General features: G+C 47.9%; 3 protein-coding genes and 1 pseudogene across 4 annotated transcripts; all 4 read left to right on the top strand.

Annotated features, from left to right (window-relative positions):
- The first annotated feature begins 237 nt into the window (after positions 1 to 237).
- Positions 238 to 1,401, top strand: LOC117648517 (annotated as a pseudogene).
- A 451-nt stretch (positions 1,402 to 1,852) lies between these two features.
- LOC117648674 (zinc finger protein 501-like) lies at positions 1,853 to 8,595 on the top strand. Of its 2 annotated transcripts, XM_034391328.1 has the most exons (5): positions 1,853 to 2,110; positions 4,779 to 4,883; positions 5,678 to 5,776; positions 7,069 to 7,173; positions 7,303 to 8,595. In XM_034391328.1, the coding sequence occupies exons 1-5, from the start codon at positions 1,966 to 1,968 to the stop codon at positions 8,109 to 8,111; spliced, it is 1,263 nt and encodes a 420-aa protein (XP_034247219.1). In that variant the 5' UTR covers positions 1,853 to 1,965; the 3' UTR covers positions 8,112 to 8,595. The 2 variants fall into 2 exon arrangements, with proteins under 2 accessions (XP_034247219.1, XP_034247220.1); XM_034391329.1 differs by lacking the exons at positions 4,779 to 4,883; positions 5,678 to 5,776 and having other exon boundaries at positions 1,854 to 2,110.
- Positions 8,596 to 8,965: 370 nt separating this feature from the next.
- On the top strand, positions 8,966 to 11,581 carry LOC117648518 (zinc finger protein 22-like). The gene is made up of 5 exons (XM_034391023.1): positions 8,966 to 8,993; positions 9,069 to 9,173; positions 9,598 to 9,693; positions 9,986 to 10,090; positions 10,220 to 11,581. The coding sequence occupies exons 1-5, from the start codon at positions 8,966 to 8,968 to the stop codon at positions 10,852 to 10,854; spliced, it is 969 nt and encodes a 322-aa protein (XP_034246914.1). The 3' UTR covers positions 10,855 to 11,581.
- Positions 11,582 to 13,760: 2,179 nt separating this feature from the next.
- On the top strand, positions 13,761 to 16,443 carry LOC117648675 (zinc finger protein 22-like). The gene is made up of 4 exons (XM_034391330.1): positions 13,761 to 13,959; positions 14,380 to 14,475; positions 15,150 to 15,254; positions 15,384 to 16,443. The coding sequence occupies exons 1-4, from the start codon at positions 13,815 to 13,817 to the stop codon at positions 16,016 to 16,018; spliced, it is 981 nt and encodes a 326-aa protein (XP_034247221.1). The 5' UTR covers positions 13,761 to 13,814; the 3' UTR covers positions 16,019 to 16,443.
- Positions 16,444 to 18,749: the final 2,306 nt, after the last annotated feature.

Consider the following 18,749-nt stretch of genomic DNA (forward strand, 5'->3'; position numbering starts at 1 on the left):
GTGCCCGGCGCGTCGAGACGGAGGCAGAGCAGTGCGGCAGCCCTGCTGCAGGAGCACCGCGCGCGTGGACGCAGCGCCGCGACCTCGGGGCAAGGCGGCAAGGACGGTGCGTACTGGCAGAGAGGCCGCTGCACTGCGAGACCACTGCCCCGCCACCTGCAGCTCGCACTGCACGCCAACGGCGGCGAGTTGGGCACCGCGAGGCGTTGTTGACGGTGTGGGCGTTTGGTTGCAGGGTTGGAAGCTGAGGAGCCGTGGCTGCACATCGACGCCACCTTCTCGCTCGCCTCTGGAGTCGGCCACGCCAAGCAGGACTCCGCGGCCAGCGGCACGGCTGGGGACGGAGGGGCGGACCGCGCTGTCGCCTCGCAGTGTGCGGAGCGTGGAGCGGCCTTGGATGCCGAGGCGGGCCTGGAGAAGCAGCTCGCAGCGCGCGGCAAGCGGCACGCCTGCCAACACTGCGGCAAGGACTTCAAGAAAGCGTCCAATCTTGAAGTACATTCAAGAACCCACACTAGGGAGAAGCCTTTCCAGTGCAAAGTGTGTGGGAAGAATTTTACGCTTTCGGGCAATTTGACCAAGCATGAAAGGATCCACACTGGGGAGAAGCCTTTTCAGTGCAAAGTGTGTGGAAAGAAGTTTTCGGAGTCATGCAATTTGATCAAGCATGGAAGGATCCACACTGGGGAGAAGCCTTTCCAGTGTGAGGTGTGTGGAAAGAAATTTACTCAATCAGGGATTTGACCAAGCATGAAAGGATTCACTCTGGGGACAAGCCTTTCCAGTGTAATGTTTGTGGGAAGGAGTTTACGCAATCAGGGTGTTTGTCCAGGCATAAAATGATCCACACTAGAGAGAGGCCTTTTCAGTGCAAAGTGTGTGAAATAAAGTTTACCCAATCAAGCGATTTGAAGGCACACGAAAGATCCCACACCGGGGAGAAGCCTGTCCAGTGCCAAGTGTGCGAGAAGAGGTTCAACCAGAGGTCTCATCTTGCCGCGCACAGCAAGACCCACGCTAAGAAGAAGCCAGTTCAATCCTAATGCACGTAGTTTTTGTATGCGTTCGGACGTTTGCCCATGCGGCCTGCCTCGTAAGGCGCAAAGGTGTCCAAGCTTCTCGAGGTTCATTTCAAGGACAGAATTTTCGGTACAAATATTGTAGGTGTAAATTCTATCCATCCCAAATAGAGGTCATGTGATTGCGCCTCTGAGTTGTGTTTAAACACACATTGAAGTCTCAATTTTTTTTTGTTACGAGCTAGACTCAGTTAATTTCTTCTTAAAACTTAATATTTTTCACAAATTTTTGTGACAGTTTTTTTCTTACTGTATTTGGTTTTTAAAATGTTTCTGCCCTGTATACTTACAGAATGTTTTGACCTGTTTTATGTTAATTTTGGACTGGCTGGGTTGAAATATTTTGTCTTTTATTTGTTGTCTGTTGATTGTTCCAGGATGCTAATGCTTTGTCATTTTTTGTCCTTTTTTGGAGTGATTTTTGGTCAAATAAAATTTCTGTTCGTGTCTAGTTCTCCGATTGTATCCCTGATTGAGGGTTTTCTTGGCATACAATGGTCGGTTTATTGCATTTACAATGTTTTTTTGTTCTGACCTGCCCTTATATCGCGCATCGAATCAAAATGTCGAGCCCCGTCGTGCGTTGTGTGTCGACTTCCTTCTATTTCCCAGTTCACTTTCACTTGCCTTGCCATGCTCTATCGGTCTGTGCATGCCCTAACGGCGGTTGGTGTTGCTGTGTGGTCACGTGACCCGGTGCAGTGTCAATGTCATTATTCTAAAATGCTTGAGCTACAATTTTTTGCTGCTAATCCGGTCTGGCTGTTTCCTTGATAAATTGCTTGCTGCGGTGCAGTTATTAATTTTCGTTCCGCTTGTTTTAATGGTTCGGCATTTTGAAGTGCATTGGAGTTAGTTTTGAGTAGGGAAAGGTAGTTAGTGGTTGATGCAGTTTGATTTTGGCGCTAACGCTGTGCTGCTTGCAGGTGCCCGGCGCGTCAAGACGGAGGCAGAGCAGTGTGGCAGCCCCCCAGCAGGAGGAGCGCGGTGTGGCCTCAGCGCCCCGGGCGCTGGACAGGACGACTCGGACGGTGAGTGGCTGCTGGCTGGGGACGTTAGTTTTCGAAGCTCCCCTGTGACATTCTGACCACATCGTTCAGCACTGTTTTAGTCTCCGGAGAAGTTGCAAGTGGCTCCACTTGAGCCTACACTTCACGTTCTCCAGGACATCTGCATGCATCGTTTGATAATCGTATTGATTGTGACGAACGATTCACTGGCTGCCTTCAGAATTGCAGCCCCTGTCTGCACCTTTGCGATCCATGGCTTGCAATCGCCCTGCCCTAAATGTCCATGATGCTTGTCATTTATCGTGTGCTGTCGTTCGGACCCCTTTGCCATGGTGCTCGTTCCTGTCAAGATTTGAAATCAACCCCGCTGCAGTTTTAGCCTAAGATAGTGTCAGATCAGATCAAAACTGAAACCAACTCCGTGACAACCGCTGCTTGCAGGTGCCTGGCGCGTCAAGGCGGAGGCAGAGCAGTGCGGCAGCCCTCCTGCAGGTGAATGCAGCGCCGCCGCTCCCCCAGGACAGGACAACTCGGACGGTGAGTGGGTGGGGCTGTACCGCAGCCAGTGGTCTCAGGCATGAACTGGCCATGAAGTCGATAAGTTCAGAGTTCAGAATGCCTCGAGTGCCACTGGCGAGTACCTTAACTTCCCCAGATGAGCCAGATGCATCTCTAGACAATCATAACGAATGTGACGAACAATTCAATTGCTGCCTTCAGCACAGTATCTTCTAGGCTGCAACCGCCCCGGTCGAAATTTCCGCGATGCTTGAACTGTACCGTTGGCAGTCGTTTGAACCCATTTGCCATGGTGGTCGTTCCTGGTCCGATGCCGCCTGCATGGGCCTTCGTTTCTCCAAGCCATTGTATTGCGTCAGGCAACGCACTGCACGCCAACGGCGGCGAGTTGGGCACCGCGAGGCGTTGTTGACGGTGTGGGCGTTTGGTTGCAGGGTTGGAGGCTGAGGAGCCGTGGCTGCACATCGACGCCACCTTCTCGCTCGCCTCTGGAGTCGGCCACGCCAAGCAGGACTCCGCGGCCAGCGGCACGGCTGGGGACGGAGGGGCGGACCGCGCTGTCGCCTCGCAGTGTGCGGAGCGTGGAGCGGCCTTGGATGCCGAGGCGGGCCGCCAAGAGAAGCAGCTCGCAGCGCGCGGCAAGCGGCACGCCTGCCTACACTGCGGCAAGGACTTCAAGAAAGCGTCCAATCTAGAAAAACATTCAAGAACCCACACTGGGGAGAAGCCTTTCGAGTGTAAAGTGTGTGGAAAGAAGTTTTCGCTGTCACACAATTTGTCCCGTCATGAAAGGATCCACTCTGGGGAGAAGCCTTTCGAGTGCAAGGTGTGCAGAAAGAAGTTCACCCAATCAGGCGACTTGAAGGGGCATGAAAGAATTCACTCTGGGGAGAAGCCTTTCCAGTGCAAAGTGTGTGGAAAGAAGTTTGCGCTGTCACACACTTTGACCCGTCATGAAAGGATCCACACTGGGGAGAAGCCTTTTCAGTGTAAAGTGTGCGGAAAGCAGTTTACCCGATCAGGTGATTTGAAGACGCATGAAATGACTCACACTGGGGAGAAGCCTTATCAGTGTAAAGTGTGTGGACAGAACTTTACCAAATCAGGTGATTTGAAGGCGCATGAGAGGATCCACTCTGGGAAGAAGCTTTACCAGTGCCAGGTGTGCGGAAAGAATTTCTACAAGCAGACCAATCTTGCGAGTCACAATATGAGCCACGCTAAGGGGAAGCCTGTTTAATACGAATGTAGCTTTTGCGCATAGTCGGACATTCATGTAAGCTCCCTGCTTCGTAAGACTCTAAAGAATAAAAACTAAGGAATTCTTTGTATTTATAGCATTGTAGTTCTGTTCGCCATTAGATTTTTAAAATCATGTGATTGCGTCTCTGACTTACGTTTAAACGTAAAAAAGTCCCCCTTTTTTTCGTTTTGACCTAGAAACGATATTGTGCATCACTCAATCTCGAATTGAAACTAACCATCCATTAACTATCTATTTGATGACTAACTGGCAATAATTTATCTCACTGCATTTCGTAATCCGTCGCATTGTTTTCGACCTGTGTTTTGATGAAACCTTTCGACCTTATGTTACGTTTAGACGGACTCGCTTACATTATGAATACTTAATTTTTGTGTTGCTGTTTGTCTGTTTTGGGATGCTTACGTTATGTCATTTTTGAGTGACTTATTGTCAAATGGAAGTGTCGTTTGTGTATAGTCCTCTAATTGTATCCCTGAGTCGCGGCCAACGTGGTGTATGTATAATTAACTGTAATAACAATGTTTTTTTTTCGTTCTGATCATTTCATATATCGCTCTTAGAATCAAAGACCCCTCCCCCACTGTTCGATGTGTGTTGATTTTTTCCGTCACTCAGTGCACGTTTACGTGCCTTGCGTTGCTTTTGGCGGTCTGTGCATGCCCTTGCGGTGGATGGTGTTTGGTGTGCTTTCGTGACGTAGCGCTGTGTGAATCTAGTACATTTAAAAGTTCTTTTGCCATGAAACTGGTTTGGCAATTTCCGCGATTAATTGCACGGTGAAGTGTAGTTCTGTAGTTTCATTCCGTTCAGTATTTTGAAAGGCATTGGAGTTTGTTTCGAGTAGAAAAAGGTAGATAGTGGTTATTGCTGTTTGACTGCTCGCTGACGGTGTGCTGCTTGCAGGTGTCTGGCGCGTCAAGAAGGAAGCGGAGCAGTGCGGCAGCCCTCCTGCTGGAGGACCACAGTGCGGACGCAGCGTCGCGGGCCCAGGACAGGCTGACCCGGACGGTGAGAGGCTGGGGCCATGCCGCAGTGTGTGATCTGAGGCATTAAATAAACCAGTTTAAAGCTTCGCCGGTAAAACTGAAGCGTAGTTGTATGATTGATTCAAGCGTACAACTACGCTTGAAGACTTTACGCTTGGCGTCAAGCGTAGAGAAGAAATTCTCCCATGCATTTAGATAGGCGGGTGAGGGGCAAAATGGAGAACTATGCTTGAAGCCGAGCGTAGTTCTACTACGCTTGAGTTCTACCAGTGTTCCCTTCAACATTAGGCCGTGGCCTTCATCGTTCGGTAAGCCTCAAGTCCCGTTTGCAATTGCACGTTACACGTAACGTGCCCTGGGCTACCTGCAGGCGGCGATTGTGAAGAACCAGTCACGAGCTGCCTGAAGCAAAGTCATCCATGGCTTGGCGTCGGTGTTCCAAATTTCCATGATGCTTGCCCTGTACCGTTGGCTGTTTTAACCCAGTTGCCACGGTGCTCGTTCCCTCTTCTCACGAACTGCTGCGTCCATGAGTCTCTGGCTTTAAGGACCATTTACATGACTAAGGTGATTTTTTTCAACGATGACTGCTGCCCTGCGAGACTGCCTGAGAATTCTTTGTCAAGGGCTTACCGTTTTACCACACGCTACTCTTCGAACGTAATGAATTCGCAGCGGGTCCTTTTCTGAAATGGGAGTTCTATTGAGAGTTGAACCGTATCAATCTTAAAATGAAGCCCACTCAACGCACTAGCTTGGGATGTTGTTAAACCAGATCGAAACTGGAATCAACTCCGTGACGACCGTTGCTTGCAGGTGCCTGGCGCGTCAAGGTGGAGGCAGAGCAGTGCGACAGCCCTCCTGTAGGTGGATGCAGCGCAGCCGTTCGTCCCCTAGGACAAGACGACTCGGACGGTGAGTGGGTGATCTCAGGCAAGAAGCTAACCAGTCCGGAGTTAACAATGCCTCGATTGCCACGGGAGAGTACGATACCTTCCCCTGGTGACCCGGGCTGAATGCATCTTGTGATCAGATAATCGAAGCGGTTTTGACGAAAATTCAATGGCTATGCCTCATGCACAGCACTATCTTTGAGGCTGCTATCGCCCCGGTCGAAAATTCCGTGATGCTTACTTTGGACCGTGGGGGGTCGTTCAAACCAAATGGCCATGGTGGTCGTTCCAGCCACGACAATCTGGCCCCTCTATTGGCCTCACTTTCTTAGAGCGGGCTACAACACGTCGGATGATGTTTGTTTCTCGATAAAAGTGTAGCTCTGTGAGACTTGCAGACGAGACTTTTTAGAGAGCTGACTATTTTATACCACACGTTTCTCTGAAAAAACCTATGTTCATACATTTTCAGACTGTCTTAAGTGTCTTGTAACGAAGCTCACTGGTAGAACTCAAGCGTAGTTGTACGCCTTTCGTAGAACTACGCTCGGCTTCAAGCATAGTTCTCCATTTTGCCCCTCACCCGCCTATCTAAATGCATGGGAGAATTTCTTCTCTACGCTTGACGCCAAGCGTAAAGTCTTCAAGCGTAGTTGTACGCTTGAATCAAGCATACAACTACGCTTCAGTTTTACCGGTGTTGATTCAAAACGAGATGGTACTTAATGGCTGGTTCTCATTCAGATGTGTGACACAATACTCAATCAAACGCGGCATCACTGGTAAAACTGAAGCGTAACTCTATGCTTGAGTCAAGCATAAAGTTACGCTTGAAGACGTTACGCTTGAAATCAAGCATAGACTAGAAATTCCCCCATGCATTAAGATAGGGGGAATCTTGGCGGATGAGCCTGTTACGCTTGATTTCAAGCGTAACCTGATTACGCTTGAAAACAGTGGGTAATACTACGCTTTAGTTTTACCAGTGATCTCGTCACATTGATTTCAAATTTGTGTCAGGTTCCTGGAATGAGTGCACTGGTAAAACTAAAGCGCAACTCTATGCTTGAGTCAAGCATAAAGTTACGCTTGAAGACGTTACGCTTGAAATGAAGCATACTCTGGAAATTCCCCCATGCATTAAGATAGGGGGAATCTTGGCCGATAAGCCTGTTACGCTTGAATTATAGCGTAACCAGATTACGCGCTTGGAAACAGAGGGTAATACTGCGCTTTAGTTTTACCAGTGTGTCATTATCAAAATAAGCACAGCGTTTCTTGCAGTGGACTGCGCTGACGGCGTGCTGCTTGCAGGTGCCCGGCGCGTCGAGACGGAGGCAGAGCAGTGCGGCAGCCCTGCTGCAGGAGCACCGCGGCGTGGACGCAGCGCCGCGACCTCGGGGCAAGGCGGCAAGGACGGTGCGTACTGGCAGAGAGGCCGCTGCACTGCGAGACCACTGCCCCGCCACCTGCAGCTCGCACTGCACGCCAACGGCGGCGAGTTGGGCACCGCGAGGCGTTGTTGACGGTGTGGGCGTTTGGTTGCAGGGTTGGAGGCTGAGGAGCCGTGGCTGCACATCGACGCCACCTTCTCGCTCGCCTCTGGAGTCGGCCACGCCAAGCAGGACTCCGCGGCCAGCGGCACGGCTGGGGACGGAGGGGCGGACCGCGCTGTCGCCTCGCAGTGTGCGGAGCGTGGAGCGGCCTTGGATGCCGAGGCGGGCCTGGAGAAGCACCTCGCAGCGCGCGGCAAGCGGCACGCCTGCCAACACTGCGGCAAGAAGTTCAAGAGGGCGACCGATCTTGAAGAGCATTCAAGGACTCACTCTAGGGAGAAGCCTTTCCAGTGCAAAGTGTGTGGGAAGAATTTTACGCTTTCGGGCAATTTGACCAAGCATGAAAGGATCCACACTGGGGAGAAGCCTTTTCAGTGCAAAGTGTGTGGAAAGAAGTTTTCGGAGTCATGCAATTTGATCAAGCATGGAAGGATCCACACTGGGGAGAAGCCTTTCCAGTGTGAGGTGTGTGGAAAGAAATTTACTCAATCAGGTGATTTGACCAAGCATGAAAGGATTCACACTGGGGACAAGCCTTTCCAGTGTAATGTTTGTGGGAAGGAGTTTACGCAATCAGGCTCTTTGTCCAGGCATGAAATGATCCACACCGGAGAGAAGCCCTTCCAGTGCAAAGTGTGTGAAATGAAGTTTACCCAATCATGCGATTTGAAGGCACACGAAAGAACCCACACCGGGGAGAAGCCTTTTCAGTGCCAAGTGTGCGAGAAGCGGTTCAACCAGAGGCCTCATCTTGCCGCGCACAGCAAGACCCACGCTAAGAAGAAGCCAGTTCAATCCTAATGCACGTAGTTTTTGTATGCGTTTGGACGTTTGCCCATGCGGCCTGCCTCGTAAGGCGCAAAGGTGTCCAAGCTTCTGGAAGTTCATTCCAAGGACAGAATTTTCGGTACAAATATTGTAGGTGTAAATTCTATCCATCCCAAATAGAGGTCATATGATTGCGCCTCTGAGTTGTGTTTAAGCACACATTGAAGTCTCAAGTTTTTTTTTGTTACGAGCTAGACTCAGTTAATTTCTTCTTAAAACTAAATATTTTTCACAAATTTTTGTGACTGTTTTTTTTCTTACTGTATTTGGTTATCAAAATGTTTTTGCCCTGTATACTTACAGAATGTTTTGACCTGTTTTATGTTAATCACGGACTGGCTGGGTTGAAATATTTTGTCTTTTCTTTGTTGTCTGTTGATTGTACCGGGATGCTAAAGCTTTGTCCTTTTTTTTTGGGTGATTTTTGGTCAAATAAAATTTCTGTTCGTGTCTAGTTCTCCGATTGTATCCCTGATTGAGGGTTTTCTTGGCATACAATGGTTGGTTTATTGCATTTACAATGTTTTTTCGTTCTGACCTGCCCTTATATCGCGCATCGAATCAAAATGTCGAGCCCCGTCGTGCGTTGTGTGTCGACTTCCTTTTATTACCCAGTTCACTTTCACTTGCCTTGCCATGCTCTTTCGGTCAGTGCATGCCCCAGCGGCGGTTGGTGTTGGTGTGTGGTCACGTGACCCGGTGCAGTGTCAATGTCATTATTCTAGAATGCTTGAGCTACAATTTTTTGCTGCTAATCCGGTCTGCCTGTTTCCTTGATAAATTGCTTGCTGCGGTGCAGTTATTAATTTTCGTTCCGCTTTTTCTTAATGGTTCGGTATTTTGAAGTTCATTGTAGTTAGTTTTTAGTAGAGAAAGGTGGTTAGTGGTTGATGCAGTTTGATTTTGGCGCTAACGCTGTGCTGCTTGCAGGTGCCCGGCGCATCAAGACGGAGGCAGAGCAGTGTGGCAGCCCCCCAGCAGGAGGAGCGCGGTGTGGCCTCAGCGCCCCGGGCGCTGGACAGGACGACTCGGACGGTGAGTGGCTGCTGGCTGGGGCCAAACGTTAGTCTTCGGAGCTCCCCAGTGACATTCTGACCACATCGCTCAGCACTCTTTTAGTCCCCGGAGAAGTTGCAAGTGCCTCCACTTGAGCCTACACTTCACGTTCTCCAGGACACCTGCATGCATCGTTTGATAATCGTATTGATTGTGACGAACGATTCACTGGCTGCCTTCAGAATTGCAGCCCCTGTCTGCTCCTTTGCGATCCATGGCTTGCAATCGCCCTGCCCAAAGTGTCCATGATGCTTGTCATTTATCGTGTGCTGTCGTTCCGACCCGTTTCCCATGGTGCTTGTTCCTGCCAAGATCTGAAATTAACCCCACTGCAGTTGTAGCCTCAGATATTGTCAAATCAGATAAAAACTGAAACCAACTCCGTGACAACCGCTGCTTGCAGGTGCGTGGCGCGTCAAGGTGAAGGCAGAGCAGTGCGACAGCCCTCCTGCAGGTGGATGCAGCGCCGGTGACCCCCCAGGACAGGACGACTCGGACGGTGAGTAGGTCTACCGCAGCTTGTGCTCTCTCTCAGGCAAGAAGTTAACAATAGTGTTGGATTGCTTCGAGTGCCACAGGCGAGTCTTAAGTGTCTTGTATTGAAATAGATTCAGTACGGTATGGTACTTAATGATTGGTTCTCATTCAGATGTGTGAGACAATGCTCAAACAAACGCGACATCTCGTCACATTTGTTTCGAATTTGTGTCAGGTTCTTGGAATGAGTGTCACTATCAAAATAAGCACAGCGTTTCTTGCAGTGGACTGCGCTGACGGCGTGCTGCTTGCAGGTGCCCGGCGCGTCGAGACTGAGGCAGAGCAGTGCGGCAGCCCTGCTGCAGGAGCACCGCGGCGTGGACGCAGCGCCGCGACCTCGGGGCAAGGCGGCAAGGACGGTGCGTACTGGCAGAGAGGCCGCTGCACTGCGAGACCACTGCCCCGCCACCTGCAGCTCGCACTGCACGCCAACGGCGGCGAGTTGGGCACCGCGAGGCGTTGTTGACGGTGTGGGCGTTTGGTTGCAGGGTTGGAGGCTGAGGAGCCGTGGCTGCACATCGACGCCACCTTCTCGCTCGCCTCTGGAGTCGGCCACGCCAAGCAGGACTCCGCGGCCAGCGGCACGGCTGGGGACGGAGGGGCGGACCGCGCTGTCGCCTCGCAGTGTGCGGAGCGTGGAGCGGCCTTGGATGCCGAGGCGGGCCTGGAGAAGCACCTCGCAGCGCGCGGCAAGCGGCACGCCTGCCTACACTGCGGCAAGGACTTCCAGTGGGCAGCCCGTCTTGAAGAGCATTCAAGAACCCACACTGGGGAGAAGCCTTTCAAGTGCAAAGTGTGTGGGAAAAAGTTTGCGTATTCAGGCAAATTGAAATCACATCAACGGATCCACACGGGTGAGAAGCCTTACCAGTGCAAAGTGTGTGGAAACAAGTTCACCCAATCAAGCTATTTGAAGACGCATGAAAGGATTCACACTGGGGAGAAGCCTTACCACTGTAATGTGTGTGGAAAGAAGTTCACCCAATCAGGCGCTTCGAAGGCGCATGAGAGGATCCACACTGGGGAGAAGCCTTTCCAGTGCCAAGTGTGCGAGAAGTGGTTCAACCAGAGGTCTCATCTTGCCGCGCACTGCAAGACCCACGCTAAGAAGAAGACAGTTTAATCCTAATGCACGTAGTTTTTGTATGCGTTCGGACGTTTGCCCATGCGGCCTGCCTCGTAAGACGCAAAGGTGTCCAAGCTTCTCGAGGTTAATTTCAAGGACAGAATTTTCGGTACAAATATTGTATGCGTAAATTCTATCCATCCCTAATAGAGGTCATGTGTATGCGCCTCTTCGTTGTGTTTAAACACACATTGAAGTCTCAAGTTATGTTTTGTTACGAACTAGACACAGTTAATCTTGCCAAAACTTAAAACTTTTCACTAATTTTTGTGGCTAACCGTTTTTTTTTACTGTACTTGGTTATCAAAACGATTTTGCCCTGTGTATTTAGAAAACGTTTTGACCTGTAATATATTCATTACGGACTGGCTGGGTTTGAATATGATGTATTTTCTTTGTTGGCTGTTGATTGTATTGGGATGCAAAAGCTTTGTCCCTTTTCGAGTGATTTATTGTCAATTAAAAGTTTCGTTACTTTTTAGTTCTCCGAATGTATCCCTGATTGAGGGTTTTCTTGGCGCACAATGTTTGGTTCATTGCAATTACCATGTGTTTTTCATTCTGACCTGCCCATATTGAATCAAAATACTCAGCCTCGTCGTGCGTTGTGTGTCGACATGCTCCTAGTACCCAGTTCACATTCAAGTGCCTTGAAACGCTGTATCGGTCTGTGCATGCCCTAGCGGCGGTTGGTGTTGGTGTGTGGTCACGTGACCTGGTGCAGTGTCAAAGTCATGATTCTAGAATGCTTGAGCTACAAATTGCTGTTTCCTTGATAAATTGCTTGCTGCATTGCAGTTATTAATTTTCTTTCCGCTTTTTTTGGCGAGCGATAGCGAGCCCATGCCGTGTTTGGGGGTACCAAAAAGTGACTGGTCGTGCGTCTGTCTGTCTGTGTGTCCGTAACTCACTCACGTTTCTCAGCAACTACTGCACAAATAGTTTCAAAATTTCGCACCGGAAGGCTCCTAAATCTCCCCCAGGGGGAGTTTATCTTATATTCACGATTACTATTGTTTGAAATATTCAAAACATCTTTTTGAATTAGGTTCTTAGCGTGGTTAGGTTGGCAGTGCTTGGCAGCTCGTAGCAATTTTTCATACTTGCGGCCGCGACTCTTAAATACGGGACCTGGCAAAACATTGGCAAATAAAACAAACTAAAGAGCAGAAGGGCTTAGAAGTGAGTACGGTCATAGTTTTTCGATATTTTAGAATGATTGAAACCCCTCCGGAGAGTCAACTCAGTGAAATACGGAAAATGAAAGTGACAATTCTTACGCGTTTCGTCCGTCCGTCCACCCTCTCCCCTCCCCCACTACAGGGGAAATATTTTAGTCAGTGGAGTGTGTTTGATAATTGCAAGAATGATTTGGTCTTTTTAACCTTTGTGAGTGTATTTCCATTTATATTCTCAGACACTATATTTTTTAGTTGTTTGCTTTGCTCAATAACAGTTAGAAAATATATTAATACATTCTATGAGTACAAACCAGATGCTAATCTTGCCAAAATAAATAGTCTTTGCTGACTCTTGGCACTGATTCTGGGAAAAGGCTTCATTGCAATGCTGTGAGTTTACTATAGTACTAACCTTAAAGAAAACCATATGATGAGTGGTTTTAGCGCATTCAAGGTTTGACATTGACATCAGATTCAATGAGACGATTCACTGACTTGGTCATATGATTTCATGAGACGATTCTTTTAACTTAATCATACATTGTCTGCGACAACTGGTAATTTGTGTTTGGGCATGGTTTGAGTTTTCTTTTTTTTTTTTAAAATTTACTCAGAATGTTAGGTAAATACTTTTGCTAAACTGTTTCAAAGATTAAATAACACACCATGACTATCATTATCAATAAGATAAACTTGCATTTAGCAATAAGTGGCCTCGACATTGGATTCTATGACACGATTCATTGGATCTGACAGAAGGTCTTCTCCGTAAAGTAGTTGAAATCAGCCTGCCTGTAAATATGTCTCTTTTTAATTAATGCAGATACATCAATATAGTTAAATCCACCAGTTTAAACTAAAAGGGAGAAAGGCTATTTAGGTATTACTAATAACATTGTGTATTCATAAGTTCAGTAACAAGGAGATATCGAATGGTAATTGAAGTATTTGTGAATCGTATTAAGCAATTCAATGCTGGCTGTTAAATGTTACTCGACTGAGTAACAGGGTCAGGGTTCGTGGCATGACACTATGAACAGGAAACGCTCTTAAGAAACCTAACAACTGAAGACCCATACTTTCAACTAGAATTACATGATTTGCGACCAAAATTTCCTCGGTGTTTCATTGCTTTCTGCAGTATTTGGTGTGCTGATCACGAAAATGACTTCCAATTTCATCTCAGACCTTTACTTTTCCAAATATTTACCAATTTCGGACCAAAATTTTTACATCGAGCTTTACATAGTTTCCTGCAGTTTTTGGTGTGCTGATCACGAAAATGACTTCCAATTTCATCTCAGACCTTTACTTTTCCAAATATTTACCAATTTCGGACCAAAATTTTTACATCGAGTTTTACATAGTTTCCTGCAGTTTTTGGTGCGCTGATCACGAAAATGACTTCCAATTTCATCTCAGACCTTTACTTTTCCAAATATTTACCAATTTCGGACCAAAATTTTTACATCGAGTTTTACATAGTTTCCTGCAGTTTTTGGTGTGCTGATCACGAAAATGACTTCCAATTTTATCCCAGACCTTTACTTTCCCCAAAATTTACCAATTTGTGACCAAACTTTTAAAATTGAGTTTCACATTGACCCTGTATTGGCCTTACTTTGCATATATTCTTCACCATCTTCTACAAGAATACAGACGCATCGCTCGCCTACTACGCGCCCAAACAAAACGGCGCGTACCCCTAGTTTAATGGTTCGGTATTTTGACGTGCATTGGAGTTAGTTTTGAGTAGGGAAAGGTAGTTAGTGGTTGATGCAGTTTGATTTTGGCGCTAACGCTGTGCTGCTTGCAGGTGCCCGGCGCGTCAAGACGGAGGCAGAGCAGTGTGGCAGCCCCCCAGCAGGAGGAGCGCGGTGTGGCCTCAGCGCCCCGGGCGCTGGACAGGACGACTCGGACGGTGAGTGGCTGCTGGCTGGGGACGTTAGTCTTCGGAGCTCACCTGTGGCATTCTGACCACATCGCTCAGCACTCTTTTAGTCCCCGGAGAAGTTGCAAGTGCCTCCACTTGAGCCTACACTTTACGTTCTCCGGGACACCTGCATGCATCGTTTGATAATCGTATTGATTGTGATGAACGATTCACTGGCTGCCTTCAGCATTGCAGCCCCTGTCTGCACCTTTGCGATCCATGGCTTGCAATCGCCCTGCTTAAAATGTCCGTGATGCTTGTCATTTATCATGTGCTGTCGTTCTGACCCGTTTGCCATGGTGCTCGTTCCTGCCAAGATCTGAAATTAACCCCACTGCAGTTGTAGCCTCAGATGTTGTCAAATCAGATCAAAACTGAAACCAACTCCGTGACAACCGTTGCTTGCAGGTGCCTGGCGCGTCAAGGTGAAGGCAGAGCAGTGTGATAGCCCTCCTGCAGGTGGATGCAGCGCCGGCGACCCCCTAGGACAGGACGACTCGGACGGTGAGTGGGTCTACCGCAGCCTGTGCTCTCAGGCAAGAAGTTAACCATGGTGTTCGGTTGCTTCGAGTGCCACTGACGAGTACTTTACCTTGCCCGGGAGACCCAGATCGGCTAAATGCATCTTCTGATCTGATAATAGAAGCGGTTTTGACAAACGAATCAATGGCTTTGCCTTTTGCACAGCACTATCCTTGAGGCTGCTATCGCCCCGGTTGAGATTTCCGTGATACTTACTTTGGACCGTGGGCGGTCATTTACACATAATGGCCTTGGTGGTCGTTGCAGCCACAATCTGGCGCCTCTATTGGCCTCACTTTCTTAGAGCAGCTACAACGCGTCGGGTAATTTTTTTGTCTCAACAAGAGTGCAGCTCTGTGAGACTTGCAGACGAGACTTTTTAGAGAGCTGACTATTTTTACCACACGTTCCTCTGAAAAATAACCTATGTTCGTATATTTTCAGACTGTCTTAAGTGTCTTGTATCGAAGTGGATTCAATACGAGATGGTACTTAATGGCTGGTTCTCATTCAGATGTGTGACACAATGCTCAAACAAACGCGACATCTCGTCACATTTGTTTCAAATTTGTGTCAGGTTCTTGGAATGAGTGTCACTATCAAAATAAGCACAGCGTTTCTTGCAGTGGACTGCGCTGACGGCGTGCTGCTTGCAGGTGCCCGGCGCGTGGAGACGGAGGCAGAGCAGAGCGGCAGCCCTGCTGCAGGAGCACCGCGGCGTGGACGCAGCGCCGCGACCTCGGGGCAAGGCGGCAAGGACGGTGCGTACTGGCAGAGAGGCCGCTGCACTGCGAGACCACTGCCCCGCCACCTGCAGCTCGCACTGCACGCCAACGGCGGCGAGTTGGGCACCGCGAGGCGTTGTTGACGGTGTGGGCGTTTGGTTGCAGGGTTGGAGGCTGAGGAGCCGTGGCTGCACATCGACGCCACCTTCTCGCTCGCCTCTGGAGTCGGCCACGCCAAGCAGGACTCCGCGGCCAGCGGCACGGCTGGGGACGGAGGGGCGGACCGCGCTGTCGCCTCGCAGTGTGCGGAGCGTGGAGCGGCCTTGGATGCCGAGGCGGGCCTGGAGAAGCACCTCGCAGCGCGCGGCAAGCGGCACGCCTGCCAACACTGCGGCAAGGTGTTCCAGTGGGCGGCCGAGCTTGCAAGGCACTTAAGGACCCACACTGGAGAGAAGCCTTTCCAGTGCAAAGTGTGTGGGAAGAATTTTGCGTTGTCATTCAATTTGACCAAGCATGAAAGGATCCACACTGGGGAGAAGCCTTTTCAGTGCAAAGTGTGTGGAAAGAAGTTTTCGGAGTCAAGCAATTTGATCAAGCATGAAAGGATCCACACCGGAGAGAAGCCTTTCCAGTGCAAAGTGTGTGAAATGAAGTTTATCCAATCAAGCGATTTGAAGGCACACGAAAGAACCCACACTGGGGAGAAGCCTTTTCGGTGCCAAGTGTGCGAGAAGCGATTCACATGGAGGTATTCTCTTGCCGCGCACAGCAAGACCCACGCTAAGAAGAAGCTAGTTTAATCCTGCACGTAGTTATTGTATGCGTTCGGCGTTCCCCAAAGCGGCCTGCCTCGGAATGCGCAGAAGTGTTGAAACTTTTCGTGGTTCAATGTAAGGACAGGCTTTTCGGTTCAAATATTGCAGGTGTAATTTCTGTCCACCCCCGCTAGAGGTCATTTGACTGCGCCTCTGACCTGTGTTTAAACGCACAGTGAATTCTCAATATTCTTTTGTTACGAGCTTGAAACAAGTGTTCTGCTCAATCTTGCGACAAAACTGTAACTTTTAACTGATTTTTGTGACTAACTGGTTTTTTTTTTTTACTCTATTTGGTATTCAAAATGTTCTCGCCCTGTGTACTTAGAAATCTTTTGACCTGTTTTATATTCGTTACGGACTGGCTGGGTCGGAATATGATGTATTTTCTTTGTTGGCTTTTGATTGTATTGGGATGCTAAAGCTTTGTCCTTTTTTCGAGTGATTTATTGTCAATTAAAAGTTTTGTTACTTTCTAGTTCTTCGATTGTATCCCTGATAGAGGGTTTTCTTGGCGCACAATGTTTGGTTCATTGCAATTACAATGTGTTTTTTGTTCTGACCTGACCACATTCAATGGAAATGCTCAGCCCCGTCGTGCGTTGTGTGTCGACTTCCTTCTATTACCCACTTCACACTCACGTGCCTTGAAACACTGTATCGGTCTGTGCATGCCCTAGCGGCGGTTGGTGTTGGTGTGTGGTCGAGTGACCTGCTGCAATGTCAATGTTCTTATTCTAGAATGCTTGAGCTACAAATTTGTGCTGCTAATCCGGTCTGGCTGTTTCCTTGATAAATTGCTTGCTGCGGTGCAGTTATTAATTTTCGTTCCGCTTGTTTTAATGGTTCGGTATTTTGAAGTGCGTTGGAGTTAGTTTTGAGTTGGGAAAGGTAGTTAGTGGTTAATGCAGTTTGATATTGGCGCTAACGCTGTGCTGCTTGCAGGTGACTGGCGCGTCAAGACGGAGGCAGAGCAGTGTGGCAGCCCCTCAGCAGGAGGAGCGCGGTGTGGCCTCAACGCCCCGGTTGCTGACGATTCGGACGGTGAGTGGCTGCTGGCTGCACTGTAAAAAATTATTGTAAATTTACGAATTTTTTTTTACAAATTCCCTGTAAAGTAACAATAACATTTCGTTATTTTATGAAATTTATTCGTAGAGGCCGTTTCATGAATTATTCATCACAGAAATCTTCTTAATTTTCTGAAATTTGTTTGTGAACACCGCCTTATGAAATCGTAGGTACAATATACATCTCAAACGTGACTATAATACTACAGCAATGTCCAAAAAATATGAAAAGTTTCCTAAAATTACACCAAATGCTTGGGTAATTCCGTTGCACAAATCGCTTGTAAAATTACGAGACACGGTGATGCCTTCATTATTTTACAAGATGTTTCATAAAACAAAAAAAAAACGCTGAAATAAGTCAATCTCCATTTAATCAGCGTGACAAGGTAGAACAAAAGCGGTCCACGTAATTTGGAGCGTGCAAAAAGTTTGTGATTTTAAAAACTACTGCGTGAAGAATAATTCATAAACCGTCAAGAAACAAAAAAACGTTGTAAATTTTCAGATAATTTGTGCAACGAAATTACACTGAAAATAGAAAGGTCATACTTTTGACCGCTTAAACGGTCTTACTAAAATGTACGACCGAAAAACGGTCATATTTCGATGTATGACCGAAAAACGGTCATACTTTGATGTATGACCGAAAAACGGTCATACTTCGATGTATGACCGCAGTAATTTCCACTACAAATGTTACAGAATTTTGTATCAGCACTGATACAAAATTTTGTATCACGCGTTACGGTAAACTGTTTCCCGGTTACAGAATTCTGAAATGCGAAAATCATAAAAATTTGTCGTTTTATAAACAAAATTTGAACCGCAACGATCGTTCGTTCCTACACATTCGCTCCGTCGTTCCTGTACTCCCGAACACCCGGAGAAACCGAACTGCGTTCTCCGGAACCGAACCCCGGTCCCCCGGATTGCCAGCTCGGCATGCTACCGCTTGCGCCACAGCGCCGTATGGGGAGGCACGCCTCAGACTGTCGATCACACCGAGCGGGCACGCTGCATGCCCAGGTAGTGGTGGGAAACGAGCCCTGCGGCGCGACAGTTAGAGTTCCTGGCCTGAAGCTTCTAAGGTACCATGCCCCACGTTAGGACTTTTCACCCGATCAACTGTGATGTTAAAATTAAGCTCGTAATTTGACTTTAAATTTGCGTTTTTAATTTTTGCATCAGACGATACGCAAGTTTGTAACGATATGTTACGGTTTTCTGTATCAGTTACAGTTATTTGCATAAAGATCGCATTTTTACATGGAACTATATCACTGATTGTGAATATTGAAACGAAAAGTACAGAATTTTGTATCAGCTTTAAAATTTTGAAGCACTGATTCGTAAATTCGTAACGTTCTTGACGTGATACAGAATTTAGGATCAAGGATACAAATTTTTGTATCCGACTGACGTGTTACAAAATTTTGTATCAAGATCGTTACAAAATCCTATATTATTTTTTAGAGTGCGGGTAAAGGCTGATATATCCCCAAGCTAAACAATAGCCAGTCTCGCTGATGTCTGACCTTTTTTTGGTCATACATTTAAGTATGACCGTTTTTCGGTCATACATTTGTGTATGACCGTTTTTCGGTCATACATTTGTGTATGACCGTTTTTTCGGTCATACTTTT

This window comes from Thrips palmi, unplaced genomic scaffold (genome assembly GCF_012932325.1).
Source record: "Thrips palmi isolate BJ-2018 unplaced genomic scaffold, TpBJ-2018v1 HiC_scaffold_3, whole genome shotgun sequence".
Classification (NCBI taxonomy): domain Eukaryota; kingdom Metazoa; phylum Arthropoda; class Insecta; order Thysanoptera; family Thripidae; genus Thrips; species Thrips palmi.

Coding starts and splice junctions, on each gene's coding strand:
- LOC117648518 (XM_034391023.1), top strand. CDS start 8,966: ATGGTTCGGTATTTTGAAGTTCATTGTA. Junction 9,174..9,597: donor TGGACAGGACGACTCGGACG/GTGAGTGGCTGC, acceptor CGCTGCTTGCAG/GTGCGTGGCGCGTCAAGGTG. Junction 10,091..10,219: donor GGGGCAAGGCGGCAAGGACG/GTGCGTACTGGC, acceptor GTTTGGTTGCAG/GGTTGGAGGCTGAGGAGCCG.
- LOC117648674 (XM_034391328.1), top strand. CDS start 1,966: ATGCAGTTTGATTTTGGCGCTAACGCTGTGCTGCTTGCAGGTGCCCGG. Junction 2,111..4,778: donor TGGACAGGACGACTCGGACG/GTGAGTGGCTGC, acceptor TGCTGCTTGCAG/GTGTCTGGCGCGTCAAGAAG. Junction 5,777..7,068: donor AGGACAAGACGACTCGGACG/GTGAGTGGGTGA, acceptor TGCTGCTTGCAG/GTGCCCGGCGCGTCGAGACG.
- LOC117648675 (XM_034391330.1), top strand. CDS start 13,815: ATGCAGTTTGATTTTGGCGCTAACGCTGTGCTGCTTGCAGGTGCCCGG. Junction 13,960..14,379: donor TGGACAGGACGACTCGGACG/GTGAGTGGCTGC, acceptor CGTTGCTTGCAG/GTGCCTGGCGCGTCAAGGTG. Junction 15,255..15,383: donor GGGGCAAGGCGGCAAGGACG/GTGCGTACTGGC, acceptor GTTTGGTTGCAG/GGTTGGAGGCTGAGGAGCCG.